General features: G+C 37.2%; 1 protein-coding gene across 20 annotated transcripts in view; it reads right to left on the bottom strand.

Annotated features, from left to right (window-relative positions):
- ERC1 (ELKS/RAB6-interacting/CAST family member 1) overlaps positions 1-17,498 on the bottom strand; it is a 503,040-nt gene that overhangs the window by 280,323 nt on the left and 205,219 nt on the right. For all 20 annotated transcript variants that reach the window (XR_012419854.1, XR_012419846.1, XR_012419850.1 and 17 more), the window contains one exon: positions 16,574-16,709. Coding sequence is in view for 11 of the 20 variants with exons in the window: in XM_045366369.3 (XP_045222304.2) it covers positions 16,574-16,709 (136 nt within the window). In the remaining 9 variants the exon portion in view is untranslated. The remainder of the gene's footprint in view (positions 1-16,573; positions 16,710-17,498) is intronic.

Genomic DNA, 17,498 nt, shown 5'->3' with positions numbered 1-17,498 from the left:
ATAAGAATACTTCCCTCACAGAGTATAGGGTTCACGGCAGGAGGTCTGTGTGACTACTTTGAGGGGTCTGGTAGAGGGAGAAGAAGGAAGACCTTTCAAAGAATTCCTCATCTCCTTAAATAAGAAGACTCCTGTATTCAAAGAGACGAGGGCAGAAGTTGGGGCAGCCTAACTACAGCTTCACTCAGGCAGATTAACCGGGAGAGGCTGGACTCTACAGCAACTCTCACGATACCACTCCCAATACATCTCTCAGAATTTTACTTCTTGGCGTCAGCTCTGTCAACACCAAACTACACAGCAATGCAGCTGTAAGACTCTAGCCTCCGTTGCCTTTTAAAAAAATTTTTTTTAGATGGAGTTTCGCTCTTGTCGCCCAGGCTGGAGTGCAATGGCTCGATCTCGGCTCACCGCAACCTCCGCCTCCCAGGTTCAAGCGATTCTCCTGCCTCGGCCTCCAGAGTAGCTGGGATTACAGGCAGGCAGCGCCACGCCCGGCTAATTTTGTATTTTTCGTAGAGATGGGGTTTCTCCATGTTGGTCAGGCTGGTCTTGAACCCCTGACCTCAGGTGATCTGCCCGCCTCGGCCTCCCAAAGTGCTGGGATTACAGGTGTGAGCCACTGCGCCCGGCTAACTGCCTTTCTTTCCAATCAAACGTTCAATCAGAAAAGCAAAGGCAAAGGAGAAACCACAATTAAAATTTAATTTGTTGTTCCCTCAGAAACTGTTAATAAGGCTGTATAGTAACATAAAGAAGAGCTACTTGATAACGGTAGATCTCACTATGCTTTTGCCTTTTTCTGCAGCAGAAAGGAGGCCAATTCCGATTTCACAGAGATTACCCAAAGCAACAATCTCCCACATTCTCTCCTCCCTCTCCCAACTCTCATTCTGACATGGTAACGGAAGTCATTTATTTGAATTAATAATAAGAGCTGCTGCCTTGGAAGTAAACACCACTTACCAGATAGACTTTAACCTGTTCTGAACGATATTAATGTTAACTGCTATCCATTATCCTTAATGTAAAGAGACAGTAATTCTTTATTACCCTCAACCCCACTGCTTATTCTGCCTCCCTCTTCCCCATCCCCCAAGCATATATACACATCCAGAAGATTTCATTAAAATCATTCAACATGTCAGAATTCATTTACCAACTTCTCAGATGCTTTGTGGGGAAAAATACTGAAGCCATATGCATTGATGAAGTGAAAGCTAGCATAACACAGAGACAGAATTTGGTTACATACCAACTACTTTAAGGCAATACTGTGGGTTAAAATTTAAAAATATTCTCTGCCTCCTTCTCTTTAAAACTCCTCAAATATCTCCCCTCAGTTAGAGTGCTGCTCTGTTATAACCTCAATTGTTAAAAACCAAAGTCAAAACAAAAGCAGATGTATTTCATTAAATAAACAGAAAAGTACACATATAAAAATGATGCTTTATATCAATGAATTTTACAGAACATATAGCACAAATATCCCATATAGACTGGGAAGGTTCTCATCTTGAAAATCATGGTAGCTGAGTATGAGAAACTTGGGCAAGGACATGTGGTTTACCTAATCCTAGGACACTATAAATCTTTGATCTGTAATGCTTATAAAAAGAACAAGCATACGTTTTCAAAGTCTTTACCGAAAATTCCCCAAAATAACTTTTCCTTAAAATAACAGACACTGATGTAGTCCGTAAGAGGCTGACTTTTGCCTCTGAGGTCTTAGAAAACGGACTATTTACATACCTGATTCTGTTCTCTCAAAAAATAAAAGGATTAGTATTCAGTGGCATAATAAGGCAACTATAATTAACAACACTTTGTTGTACATGTTAAAATACCTAAAAGAACAGAATTATAATGTTCCTAACGCAGAGAAATGATAAATGCTTGAGGTGATGAGTGCCCTAATTACCCTGATCTGGTCATTACACATTGCAAGCTTGTATCAAAACATCACGCATACCTCGCAAATATGTGTAACTATTATGTATCCCTTATAATTAAAAATAAAATTTAAGAGAAAAAGAATCTCACTGGAGACTTTTGCTTCCAAATGCAAACCAAGAAGAGCTCACACAACACAAAGGAAAGGAGTAAACCATTCATCTCGCTGAGAACGTAGTGTCCGCTTTTTGATAATTTTAGTGCCTAAAGTAATTTTATTCATCATTTTATGGAGAGCACGTTAGTCCTATCAATAAACAGTCTTTCAATAAATTTCACTGCTATTAAATTGAACTGACATGTGGACAGAGGGAAAAGTACTATAGAGTCCATTTCAAACACTGCAGAATTTTAAAAAATAATGTTAACCCGTGATTTTGCTTTTTTTCTAAATGGTAAAAAATGGCCCAGTTTGAGATAGGAGTTTTTAAAAGCTGCACACAATTTGTATAGATGCTTCACCTGCAGTAAAAGAGAATTTTCACGCGTAATTTCAGCAACTATCCACAGGGATGTAAAAACAGATGCTGATTTATAGGCAAACTTTTCCATTGTGATCCGTTACTCTAACATTCATTAAGAACACCATAAAAACTCACCTACGACAATATTCTATACAGAAAAAGCCCTGTTTTACTAAGAAAAAATTTTTATTAAAAAGGAAGAGGCCGGGCGCGGTGGCTCAAGCCTGTAATCCCAGCACTTTGGGAGGCCGAGACGGGCGGATCACGAGGTCAGGAGATCGAGACCATCCTGGCTAACACGGTGAAACCCCGTCTCTACTAAAAATACAAAAAACTAGCCGGGCGAGGTGGCGGCGCCTGTAGTCCCAGCTGCTCGGGAGGCTGAGGCAGGAGAATGGCGTAAACCCGGGAGGCGGAGCTTGCAGTGAGCTGAGATCCGGCCACTGCACTCCAGCCTGGGCGACAGAGCGAGACTCCGTCTCAAAAAAAAAAAAGGAAGAAATGATACAGGGTTAAACATTTAAATAGGTGAAGGAGAAGTTCTAGAAACAGGAAACCAAAATTTATTTTTGCAAAAACAAGAACATTAATAAATTAGATGTACCCAGCATGTGACAAATCACATACTATTTCTAGAAACAGTATTTCTAAAAAGATGTCAGACAATCTTAATTTTTATAAAAGGCTTTCTTAAATAATTATCCTCCTGGCAAATCTAAAAATGAAGTATAAGAAGTGTTCATCTCAGAAAGGAAAAAAATCTCTTATCAAAATGAAGAAACTGTTTTTGTAGACAGAGTTAAATCAAATTACAGAGAAAAACACAAATGTTTCGTTGACTATATATCTAAGAAGAGAATATGCTTAAATATATGTAAAGCTGATTTTCCCCGTCTCTATTTCCATTGTTTCACTTTCTTTGAACTTTATTCTTAATATTCATTGGTCTTGGGAGAGCTGACTCAGCACCACAGCGTTCTTTCAGCAGTTCCATTAATCTCTCACAACAACCTCTTTCAAGGTTAAATTCAGATACTTATCTTTGTTATAAAGAAAAACAAAGCCCCAAACTACTATTGATAGGAGCCTCCTTTCAGTCCACTCTACTTTGTATTATTAGGATGTGACTAAAACTTATAGCCTTGCCGAAAGGTATATCTGAGTGTTACTGCTCAAAGAATTAATATTCTCAACTAAGGGAAGATGGCATTTCCCGTGTTAAAACATACAAGGCTCTTAAAGGACAGCCTACGGAATTTTAGAGAATATTTATTAGGATGCTGAACTGAATATCATTCCATTTCAAAAAAATTATAACTAAATTAAATTTTATTATTTATAACTCAACAAGTACAGCTATAATTAATGAACCTATGTAAAACAATGTTTAAGAAAAACTAAAAAGAAACTTTAAAGCAATTCTTCACTTAAGGCAGACATAAACTAGTTGAGAAGGGAAAATTAAATTGGTTAAGTCACACAGGCAATTATAAAACAATGTATTGAAAAGTATGTCAACAATAAAGCACGATTAAACATACAGGCTAAGGAACAATGGGTAAGAAAGTAACAAGTCCAGGTAGAGTTCATCAACAAAAGTTAATTTTAAGGCAGAATCTTTATGTAGTAAAACTGGAAATCCACAGGAAAAAGATTCTGCGTAAGTAGAAGAGTATACATTAGGAAAACAATGTGTTATATTCAAAGAACACCAACACCGTCAGCTTGTGTAAAACAGAGAAGCCACGCATCCAACCTAAAGATGAGGTTAAAAACAGAGAGCTTGGTTTCATAGGAGGCTCCAAATGCCAGGTGCAATGGTCTGAATCAGATCAGATCAGAATCAGAATCAGAATCTGAATTTTGTGTGCCCCCCAAAAAATGTGTATGTTGAAATCTAATCACCAATGTGATGGTATTAGGAGGTGGAGCTTTTGGGAGGTCATTAGGTCATGAGAGCAGAGCCCTCATGAATGGCATTAATGCCCTTATAAAAGAGACTGCAGAGAGCTGCCTTGCCCCTTCCACCATGTGAGGACACAAAAAGAAGGTGCTACCTATGAACCAGAAAGTGCGCCTGTACCAGACACCAGATCTGCTGCTTCCTTGATTGTGGACTTTCCAGGCACAGAACGGTGAGAAATAAATTTCTATTGTTTATAAGCTAGCCAGTTTACAGTATTTTACTATAACAGCCCAAACAGACTAAGAGACCAGGCTAAGATGCATGTGACTGAAAGTTCTTGACATCGATAGATACAATTAAAATCTATAAACATTTATGAAGTACCAACTATATGTAAAATACCAAGACATGATTCCCAAGCTCAAGTATGTGGAGGAACCAGCACACAAGTAGTATATAATACAAAGTAATATAAAATAAATCCCAAAATCAATGCAGACACAAACGAATGAAATTACAACGGAAGGTATGATTAATTCCAACTGTGAGGATTTAAGCAGCTTCACAAGAAAAAGCATCTGACCCTTAAAAGATGGGTAGGCTTTCAAGAGAAAGCTTTTTTTAATCCCCAAATCACCAACAGTCAAATCAGCTAAGACTAGGCTTCTATACGTTTTAAAGGTTCTTGCTGTTGCTGGAATTTACCTAATTTCAGTTCTGTGTACAGCAATTACTATAATTAAAATTACTGTACTTGTATTATAACACATCTTTTGACATTCAGCAGAAATGAAAAGTTGTAGTAAGTAATGTAAAGTATAATCCATGCATTTTGGAGGCCAAGGCAGAAGGACTGCTTGAGGCCTGGAGTTCAAGTCCAGCCTGGGCAACATAGCAAGACTCAGTCTCTACTTAAAATAAGAAAAAAAAAAAAAATTAGCCAGGTATGGTGGCACACCCCTACAGTCCCAGCTACTCCAGAGGCTGAGGCAGGAGAATTGCTTAAGTCCAGGAGTGTGAGGCTGCAGTGAACTATGATCATGCCACTGCACTCTAGCCTGAGCGACAGAGCGAGACTGTCTCTAAAAAAAAATTTTTTTTAATATAAATAAAAACCGCTCTCCACCACTCTCACAGAGCCCTTACCAGAATGTGAGCTTCTTGAGAGTATGAAGCTTGTCTTGTGCAACATTATTTCTAGCATAGAAAACTGCCCAGCACAAAAAGGCATGAAATAGTGAGCAAACACTCTCTGTATGACTCTTGTCCTACTCCAATCATTCTCCAAATATTGCAAAAAACAGTATCCTGAAAATGCAAATCAGATCCTGTCAACTTTTCGCGTAGAATGTTTCACTGCTTGTAAAATCTAAATAACTTTTCATGGCCTCTAAGGTCCCTTTTGACCTAATCCTTACCTATTCTCTACTTTGAAAATGCCAAGCTTTTCACTGCCGTATGGATAACCTCAATTTTAAAAACTGTTTTCTCCACTTTTTATATGGCTTTTTCAGATCTCAATGTCATATCCTTTGGGAGGACTCCTCTGATGTCACTACCTAAATTTGTCGTCCAAAACATCTCCCTCCCCCATCATCTATCACAGGGTCCTGTTTATTTCTTTGTAGTACTTACCCTGGTTGATATTTACTTATTTGTTTAGTTTTATTGTTTTTCCATGAGACAATGTTCCAGAAGGGCAGAGAACATGTCTTTTCACCACTGTATAACCAAAGATTAGCAACAGTGCCCGACACTTAGAAAGCATTCGATAAATTTATATTGAAAAAATGAAAGACATCTCAAGTATGTCTAAAAATGAGTAAAATTAAACCTTCTATACTTGAAGGATACAGACAGGTCAAGGTTCATCTCTAGGCCTAGGTATAACTCTACTGATAATAGCCATATTACATCATCATGGCTTGAGGATTTGAGTCAAATCTTTAGAATGATCAACTTTATTAGCTACATCTTTTTTATTTTTCCTTTTTTGAGATGGAGTTTTGCTCTTGTTGCCCAGGCTACAGTGAAGTGGCATGATCTCGGCTCACCGCAACCTCCACCTCCCAGGTTCAAGGAATTCTCCTGCCTCAGCCTCCCGAGTAGCTGGGATTACAGGCATGTGCCACCATGCCCGGCTAATGTTGTATTTTTAGTAGAGACGGGGTTTCCCCATGTTGGTCAGGCTGGTCTTGAATTCCCAACCTCAGGTGATCCGCCAGCCTCGGCCTCCCAAAGTGCTGGGATTACAGATATGAGCCACTGTGCCCAGCCTGATCAGCTACATTCTTAATTAAACTATGGGTTTAGGAAGTCAACAATATGAGAACATAATATCTGCATTCCTAAGTTCAGGAAAAATGCCTGAGCTAACTACCCTGTAACGTTAATTTTGGTAGTAAGCCATCTTTAAATTCAAAAGCGTACTTATTTCAAAGGGATGGCAAAGTGAAGTGGGTGATTAAAAGTGCTGAGAAATAGAGTGTCAATACATTTTTTAAATAAAACTTTTATTCTGAACGAATTACAGACATACAGAAAAGCTGCAAAAACAGAACAGTGCCCATCTACTCCTTATTCAGGCTCCTGTAATGTTAACAGCTTACAAAACTATAGTAAAATGATCAAAACTAGGAAATTAACATTGGTTCAATGCTATTTACCCACCTGCGAACCTTACTTTCATTGTTTTTCCACCAGTGTCCTTTCTTTCTGGATTTTTTTTTTTCTTAGGGTCTCACTCTGTCCTGTAGGCTGAAGTGCAGTGGTCCAAACAGGGCTCACTGCAACCTCAAACTCCTGGGCTGAAGTGATTCTCCCTCTTCAGCCTCCCAAGTAGCTGGGACTATAGGTACGCACCACTATACCCAGCCATCCCTCTTCAGCCTCCCAGTAGCTGGGACTACAGGTACGCACCACTATACCCAGCCATCCCTCTTCAGCCTCCCAGTAGCTGGGACTACAGGTATGCACCACTATACCCAGCCAATTCTCTGTTCCCTTTCCTGAAATCTGCTTTAGTCCAAGACCCCACAATTCATTTAGCTGACATTTCCCCTCAAATCCATCTGTAACTGGCTCAGTCTTTCCTTGTCTTTCATCATCTTGACATATTTAAAGTGTACTGCTCAGTTATTTTGTAAAATGTCCCAGAATTTGCGTCTGTGTGGCATGTTCTCATTATTGGAATGAGGTTACACATTTTCAGAGAGAATACCACAGAAATGATACTGTGTCCCTCTCAGTGCCTTGTATCAAGGGGTTCGGGAGGTTCATGTCTCTGTATTACTGGTAATGTTAACTCTAAACACTTTGTTAAGGTGGCCTGGTAGGTTTCTTCACTGAAAAGTTACAGTCTTCTGTTAAAATAAACAAACACCTTGGGGAAAACATTTTGAGACTATGAAAGTCATGTTTAACCTCAAACTTTCACACACTAATTTTCACAACCATCAGTTTGTCTCATGGTGATTTTCTTTTGGTTTATTCCCATCTATACTTATTAATTGAAATTCTTCTATGAGAAAGAGCCGTCTGTCCATATGCCATTTATTTATGTATTTGATTACTTGTTTATATCAGCATAAACTCATGGATATATATTTTATTCTACGATTAAAATACTATCTTTTTTTGCTCACACATTTCATTTCTTTTTTAAAACTGCCAGTCTCTTGTGTAGATTCACCACGATGAATTTAAGCACTCTCCTACCTATAGGCAATTAGGTTTTCAAAATTTTGCAATTAGGAATAATGTTGTAAGTCACCTTGTACATATGTATTTTTATATTTTTGGACATGTATATGCATATAAATCTAGACATGGGATAGCTGCCTCTAAAGATCTACACATGTATATCATATATAACCCATATAAAAAAATCACTTTGAGGCCTGGTGCAGTGACTCATGCCTATCATCCCAGCATCCTGGGAGGCAAAGGTGGGAGGATCACTTGAGGCCAGGAGTTCGAGACCAGCCTGGGCAACACAGTAAGACTCAGTCTCTATTTAAAAAAAGAAAAAAAAAATCACTTTGGGAACTTTAATAATATTTAAATATAAAGAGGCTTTTGAGACCAAAAACTGTGAAATAAGTCACTACAAATCACAGTAACTAACTGTCCAAAACACAAAGGTACAAATAGGATACAACTCAATGGCAATGTGACATCATAAGGAAGAGTATTCACATTGAAGGCCATGATAAATGACAAAAAGGTGTTTAGAATCTCTGGGATCCTCAGATTCTCTCAATTTTTTAGGTATCATTTTCATTCCACATGTAAGACAGTGTTTAATCTAATCAGAACATGATTAATGTGTTGAACCAAAAACAAACAAACAGCAAAGTAACCACTTACTTCCAAACTCACTTTCTGTCAAAAGGAATTACTCTTGGTACCATCTGAAGTATTCAAAGAATGGAAAATTGAAAAGAAATGAAGTTGTCTTTTCAGAAGACTTTCAATATAAATGTGGAATTCTGAATTAAATAAAAAACACAGTACAAGGACAATAAAGGTGTGGATGATACATATAACTAACACAAATGAATCTCACAAATCATAATCAACAAAAGAAGTGAAAAAGAATAAATATAATTCCATTTATTGAAGTACAAAATATATAAGGTGGGCGGACCACGAGGTCAGGAGATCGAGACCATCCTGGCTAACACAGTGAAACCCCGTCTCTACTAAAAATACAAAAAATTAGCCGGGCGTGGTGGCGGGTGCCTGTAGTCCCAGCTACTAGGGAGGCTGAGGCAGGAGAATGGCGTGAACCCAGAGGCGGAGCTTGCAGTGAGCCAAGATTGCGCCACTGCACCCCAGCCTGGGCGACAGAGCGAGATTCCGTCTCAAAACAAACACATTAAGTACAGGGCCAGGTGTGCTGGCTCATGCCTGTAATCCCAGCACTTCTGGTGGCCGAGGCAGGCAGATCACATGATGCCAGGACCAGCCTGGTCAACATGGTGAAACCCCATCTCTAATAAAAACACACAAAATTAGCCAGGCATAGTGGCACATGCTTGGAATCCCAGCTACTCGGGTGGCTGAGGCATGAGAATCACTTGAACCTGGTAGAAAGAGGCTGCAGTGAGCTGAGATCACACCACTGCATTCCTTCCTGGGTGACAGAGGAAGACCCTCTCTAAAAAGAAAAATAAAATAAAATAAAATAAACCAACAACCATTAAGTATAAAACACTTAATAAATATTTTAATCCCAGAATTATTATACTTAAGATAGAAATACTAAAATAATTCCTTCAAAAAACAGAAATAAGGTAGTAATGTTTCCCTTTACTTCTCCTATTTCATGAAAACATCAACAGATCACCTAAATAGCCAGAAATTTAAAACACAAAACATTGTGATAAAAATGTTTAAAAGAAGAAGACAGAATTAATTGCTATTCTACTATTCTATGACACACCAAATATAACCAAAGTCATTCGATTACAACTTTGGTGTGACAAATATTAAATAGTTCTAGAGCACCAAGTCTTCTTTCACAGTAATACAGAATACTTCAATCACATGGTATGCTAACTTCAATCTGGAATTATGTGCCTGAGAATGATGTTAATGTGTATGTTATGTAAATTACTCACTCACCACAACGCTCCTAGCGTTATTTCACATCACATTAGCGTATGGTACCAGAAAACTATGTACCGGGGCAATATTATTTGGTACTGTGGCACTGCCACTACAGAGTTTTAACTTAATAGCACTGGTCTTAGCTCTACATAGAAAAAAATATAAATATGGCCATACGTATTAGGTTTCCAAAGCTAATCATGAAAACTTCATCCACAGTAACACTCTGGATAAAGAACTGGTGTTCAAAGTGCTTCTAAATGTGGTTTCAAACTCAGCACTATTTGCAGTGTGGGCCGAATAACTCTTTGCTGTGGGGGCTATCCAGCAAACTACAGGATATTTAGCAGCATCCCAGCACTCTGCTCACTAGGTGACAGCAGCACCTCTCAAGTTGCAAACGTCCCCAGACAGTGCCAAATACTCCTTAGGGCCAAAATTGAACCTTGAGAACCACTGCTCGAAATGAAGTAACATGAGGCAAATTTCTCACAAAATTCTACTGGAAAAATTAAAAGTTCCCTCCTAATGAAGTGAATGCCTCCTTTTATAGGAAAATTCTAGAATCTCTCACGTTTCATTACATCCCTACAGTAGCACCTCAGTATCTTCTGGGGATTGGTTCTAAAACTCCCCTGGAATATAAAAATCCACAGATGCTCAAGTCCCTGATATAAAATGTTATCGTATTTGCAGATAATCTATGCACATCTTCGCATATAATTTAAATCATCTCTTGATTTCTTCTCATACCCAATACAGTGTAAACACTATGTAAACAGCTGGTATATTATTTTATATTTTATTGTTTTATTATTCTGTTTTATTGGTGGTTTTTTCCATAATATTGTCAATCCACCATTGGCTGAGTATGGGTATGGAGGGCCCACTGTACCTGTTATGCTACTACTACCTAGTCCAGTCCTGTTAACATTTGCTCTTACAGAAGCTTTTACATGTGTCATCTCATTAATGCTCACAACCTTTAGAGACAGGAGCTCTGTAAGGAATTTGTCTCAGTTTTCATCCGGAGAAACATTATTTTATAGGCAAATACAATAAAGAGCATTTGCTAATACTTTTTTCAACTATTTTATGCCTTGAAGTTTCATTTGCTCTTTTCTTCTCTATGATTTATCAGAAATCTTTAATAATTTGGTTGTAATCTGGATATTAGCTTTCTTTAGAAAATATTTTATATTCCTTAAATCTTTAACATGATAAATAATAAACATAGATAGGAATAAAAAAAAGGAATGAATTTAGTTCCTGGCTACAGATGACTGAATAAATTACAAGTGATAATATTCTTTAAGTTATTTTAACAAACTAAAGAGACTCAAATGATATTTCAAAGCTTGTTGAAAAAACTGGTAAATTTACCTAGAAAAAAAGTTTGGAGATAAAGTTAATGATGTTGAAGATGATCTACTGACTTTGTAAACAAAGTGCAAAAGAAATGCAGAAAGGCTGGGCCCACGCCTGTAATCCCAGCACTTTGGGAGGCCAAGGCTGGTGGATGACCTGAGGTCAGGAGTTCAAGACCAGCCTGGTCAACATGGTGAAACTCCATCTCTACTAAAAATACAAAAAAATTAGCCAGGTGTGTAATCCCAGCTTCTTGGGAGGCTGAGGCAGAAGAATCACTTGAACCCAGGAGGTGAAGGCTGCAGCGAGCTGAGATCACACCACTGCACTCCAGGCTTGGGGACAGGGCAAAAGAGACTCCGTTTAAAAAAAAAAAAAAAAATTGGATTAAAGACAAAACAATGAATCTAGAATGAAATGGAAACTTCTATGTGATTATCTAGCATATGATTAAGTAGATTTAAAAAAATTTTTTAAAGAATACCTATTTACTAAGTGCTACCAGGAGAACTGGGTATCAGGGTAAAGAAAGAGTACTTTAAATTTATGTTTTATAAGATATATAAAATAAACTCCATATGCATTAAAGCAATGAACACTTACAAGAAACAAACACATACACACAGCTAAAGAACTCAAAGAAACTAATAAGTTTAACTGTGTTGCAAATGGGAGATTAAGTGAAGAAACAGCCTAGAAAGGACAAGGTAAGCAATTTAAAAGATTTTTTTTGAAAAGAGGTTTAAACAACACAATCATAAATTTCAAAAGAAAGATGACTGAAAGAGAAAAAATACGCAACAATCATCATTCCTCAATGTCATTTATAACACAGCAATCCAAAGTAGGTGATATGCAAAGATCTTCATGATAGGTAGCAAATGTAATTAAAATGTGACACGGAAATTTCAGATAATAAATCATTACATGTGAAAAACGGACAGTGTCACTGAAGAAATGAAATATGACAACTTGAAGACGCCATTATACATGTGTAAAATGAGCAGAAAATTAAATAGAACCGAAGTGGCTATGGGGAAAACAGAACGCCTGCAAACTGCTGGGGGTTCTCTAAATTAGCTCATCTTTGGTAACAGAAATTTAAGAAAAGCTACAACACTTCATATACTTTAAGTTTGCTCTGAGAAATCACCAACGGAAATCACCAAATTGGGTACAATTCATCTGTACAAATTTGCTCGGTGAAAACTGAAAATTAGGTAATGTCCAGAAAAAGAGGAACGTGTGTAAAGCTACTGAACTCTGGAGTCAGCTGAGAATAGTAGTACAAGCATCAATATAAAACATATAACTCATGGAAATGCTTAAACGATAAAAAGTTTTTAAAAAGCAAAATACAAAAGAGTGTATATATGTATTAGTATTACAAGTAAGTAAAATTAAAGTTTAAAAGAAAATGTAGCGGGATGTAAACAATAAATATTATGGATTATTTTTCTAGTACGTTAATTAAAAGTTATAATTTTTAAACAAAAGCCAAGGTATATGACCTTCAGTTTAAAAACAGAAGAAACCAACTCCATGAAATTCAAGCAAAGATATGAAAAAAGAAGTTACTTGGAAAATATAGGAAATATTTCTCAAGTAAAGGGAAAACACAAATAAGGAGTTTGGCTAAGAAATGAAGCCAGAGTCAAAGGCTCCATTCCAGGGCTATGTAAATATGGTTAAAAAGCTAGTTCAGAACTGAAAGGCACACTAAAGTCTAAGGAGTGAAGTCTCATCTCTCTTAAGACTCATTTTAGAGATACGAAAGTTTCAAGTGGTTAAGTGATATCTTTCTTTTTCAGCATTTTATTAGGGACAATTTCAAACATGCAAAAGTATAGGGAAGATAATATCATAAACCCCATGTCACCGTCACTCAGCTTCAATAACCTATCAAAAAATGGCCAACGCTTCCCCTACTACCACTGGAATTTTAAAAAGCAAATCCCAGTGTTAGGGCACTGGTGCCCCAGCAATCTCCAAAGTACTTTTAGAGTCTCATCATGAAGTTGCCAGATTTAAAAATACTTTGTTTTAAACAACTTACTCATCAGTCTTTCTTATGCTCCAGCTGTCTGTCCTAGGCCAATGAAAGCCCCTTCATTCTTGCTCCTGTGTCCATCCTTACATGACCCCAGCAGTCTTTGACAGGTTCTCAATTTTTCGTATCACATGATGCTACAGGGCAGTGATTTTTCAAAATGTGGTTCCTCGTCCAGGAATGTTATCGTCACCCAGGAACTTATTAGAAATGCAAATTCCCGGGGCTTTCCCCAAACTTACTGAATCAAAACCCCTAGGGATAGGAGACAGCAATCTGTAACAGCCCTCCATGGAACTCCAATGCACACATGTTTGAGAACTACTAATTTAGGTTTATCCCGTACATTTCTTGCTCTAATCCTGGAATGAGTAATTTCTCCAAGAATTCCTAACTTCTTTTATTTTTATTTAATTTATTTCAGAGACAGGGTTTTGTCCTGTCACATATGCTGGAGTACAGTGGCACAATCATAGCTCACTGCAACCCTGAACTCCTCGGATAAAGCAATTCTCCAGCCTCAGCCTCTAAAGTAACTTGGACCGTACAGGTACACCATCCTGCCAGGCTAATTTCTTAAATTTTTTTAGAGACAGGGTCTCACTATGTTGCTCAGGTTGGTCTTGAACTCCTAGTCTCAAGTGATCCTCCATCCCTCACCTCCTGAGTCGCTAGGATTAGCATAAGCCACAATGCCCGGCTGTATTTCTTAATTATGTTGTTGTAAATGACAATCCAGTGGTAGGGAGTACCCCTAAGACCCAGATTGTGATCTCTAAATATGATTAACGGGGCCAGGCACAGTGGCTCACGTCTATAATCCTAGCACTTTGGCAGGCTGACGCAGGAGGTTTGTGTGGAGCCAGGAGTTGGAGAACAGCCTAAGGCAACAGAGTGAGACCTGGTCTCTACAAAAAATTTAAAAATTACAGGTCTGCAGTCCCAGCTACTCGGCAGGCTGAGACAGGAGGATCACACAACTGTCCTCCAGCCTAGGTGACAGAGTGAGACTGTCTGTAAAATAAGTAAATAAATAAATAAACAGAAATATACTTAAGTAACTGAGTAGTTAGTAAAAGAACTGAGATCAGATCCTAAGTATCCTAACTTGTAGTCCAGTGCTCTTTTCACGGTATTTGAATGAATTACATCTCTGTGTAACTTGCACATGGCCATCAGTTATCTTTTTCATAACTTTGATACTTATCATTTACTTAGACAATTTGGGGAAGTCAGTCATCCACTCTAAATTAGTTTTCCTTATATGTAAAATATAAATAATATAATCTATCTTATTTATCTTTTAGTTTATATAAAAAGGAAATAAGAGATTACATATGAAAGCACTTTTGGTGTTAAAACAACTGACTGAAGATTAGAAGAGTATTTTTGGTTCATAAAGACAGATTGCTAACAGAAAACATTAAATGATGAGAGGGGAAGATAAATGAAACAGTTAAGGTGTTAACATAAAGAGGGGCTTGCCTTATCATAAAATAAATATTTTCTACAATTAAACAACAATGTGGCCATAGTTCAAGAACGAAGGTTAAACTGAAATCCTAGAAACAGACTAATCATCAATTTCATAAAATATAAAGACATCAATTCAAGTTTGTGAGCAATGAAATAATTCCCTATAAACATTCTAGTGAAGTTGTTAGCAATAAAGAAAAAATATCCTCACCACACAAATACCATAAAATGAATTAAAAAGTAAAGGTAAAAATACGAAAGCACAGAACAACTTACAAGTATTTATGTGTAAATACATACTCTCAAAATGGGGATGAACTAAGCAAAACATTTATGGGAGGAAAAGCTAACAATGGAAGAGAGATTTAAATTACATTAACAAACAAAAGAAAATTCAACACTTGAAAAAACAATGTCACTGGTAATCAGAGAAATGTAAATTAACACAAAATGAAATATTTTCCACTCATCAGATTTGTATTTTGTTAACCAAAAAAAAGGAGGAATAACAGAAAGAGGAGAAAACTGCCAATATTAACTTATTGGCAAGGATGAGGAAAAACTGGTGTGCTGCTTTTTTCAAAATTTGGTGCATTTGAGGAAATTTTAGACTTTTTCTATAAATATAATCAGTAAAAGTTACATAAAAGAGGAATGAGAAAAATAAGTAAAAAGTAGAGTCTTCTTCATATGTTAAATGAATTTGCTGTAAAGCCTCAAAATGGCTTCTGCATAGTAACTCCTCCGAATCTCTCCAGTAAAGATTGTAATTGTGGCACATACACAGTATCAGACCCAATCAGAAACTGTTAACTAGAGAAAAACAATCTGGCAGTGGCTTAGACTCAGCATGAGTTTCAGAGACTCCAGCGCGTCTACGGTATTCTTCCCTATAATCTAAACCTGCATTCTGAAGCATTATGATCAAGACAAAGAGGACAGTCCACAGATTCAGGAAGTCCCAGTTAAAATCATGGCTGAGCCATTCGGAAGTTGTGTGCGTTTATGTACGTAACGCAATGTCTCTGAATCCATTTTCCCCGGTGCAAAATGTATACAATACCACCTGCTCCACTTGGATTACTGTGAAGGTTAGAACAAAACCAATGACCAGAGCCTAGTTTCAAATACTGAGGACCTAACTGGCACTTATGATATGATAGCTGCTACTGCTGTTATTGAGCCTGGTTTAATTAATCTGTGAATAATTAGGTTTAGGCATCAATGATCACTCCACTGAAGTGAAAAAATACAGTTTATATGTCACATTCTGTATCACTGTAAAATATTCTTGCTAAATTGAATATTTAAAAAGAGGAAAGGAAGGAAAGATAGAGGGAGGTTAGAAGGAAAAGAGGAAGAATGGAAAAAAGGAAGAAAGACACAAACTAAGATTAGCAATCCATTGTAATGGACGGAACTGGCAGAGAAGTACACTGACAACCCTGAAGCCTAATATAACCCACTCATTAAACTGTCATTGAACTTACCAGTTACGTGTCATCAACTTGAAGCAAGATGAACTTTCTCCTATGCTGAGGTGACCTCATAAAGCTGTGGAATAAAACTTGCATTTTCTATTTAAAGCCATTCCTTCCTTGCTAAACAGTTGGTCTGAGAGGAAGGCAGCAAGCAGGGTTAGACAGAGAAAAAAGAGGAGGATAAAGATGAAGAGGAAAACAACATGCGATTATGGATCAAATCTCTTCACCCCATCCTTTCCGGTTCTCCTTGTGTTCTAACCTGGAGCTGCTGAGAGCTGTCGTTGAGGTTGTCCTCCCGTCGCCGAGCCTCCTCCAGCATTTGTGCACTCTTCTTTTTTTCCACCTGTTCCTTGTGCTTCAGATTTGCTACCTTCTTATTCTGGTCTTTCACTTGCCTAATGACAGAAGGAGAAGAATCAAGCTTTGCATATGCATGCATAGAAACAATATGTTTATTTAGAGACTTACACCAGTGACAATAAGGAGTCATTGAAAAACAACAAATAAATATATACTGTAAAATTTTTCCACAATTCCAAATTCTTTCCTGTCAGCGGGAGCATATTTGTTTACAAAAATAAGTTTTCCCATAAAGAACATGTATTTCAGCATGTACTCTATGAAGAACAATGAAAGCATAAAACAAAAGAAAGGCATGGGATAATCTGAAATGACTAAAAAGAAACCAAGTCAGAGATTTTGGAAACAGGGAAGCAGTCTCCTGACATCGATGCACGGAAATGTTAGAATGGCTGATAGAAAAAGAAAGTTTTGTAAAACAACTCTAATGTTACCATTATTAAACATTTCAAACATGCAATACACTGTATATAATGTAGATGTAGATGAAAATAACGACATAAAAATCTAGAAACCTAGCTTAAGAAATGGAACATTATATTCACTTCTGAAGCTCCCTGTTGTGCCTCTCTCTACTATTGGTCTATCCTCCATTAATAAGAACAACCTATATCTCGACATTTATGTTTAAAATCCCCTTGCTTTTATTATTGTTTTGCTACATATATATATATGAGCTGTTCATTTATAGCTTACATGTTTTTGAGCTTTATAAAGATAAATAATTATTCCTTTTTCTTTTTAGTACAGAATGATATTCAGTATTATTCCCTTTCAATAGGTTTCGAGACTTAGACCATTCAGAGTGTAATGTATCTTTTAAT

Source organism: Macaca fascicularis, chromosome 11 (genome assembly GCF_037993035.2).
Source record: "Macaca fascicularis isolate 582-1 chromosome 11, T2T-MFA8v1.1".
Lineage (NCBI taxonomy): Eukaryota > Metazoa > Chordata > Mammalia > Primates > Cercopithecidae > Macaca > Macaca fascicularis.
This window is presented reverse-complemented; position numbering and strand designations above follow the sequence as displayed.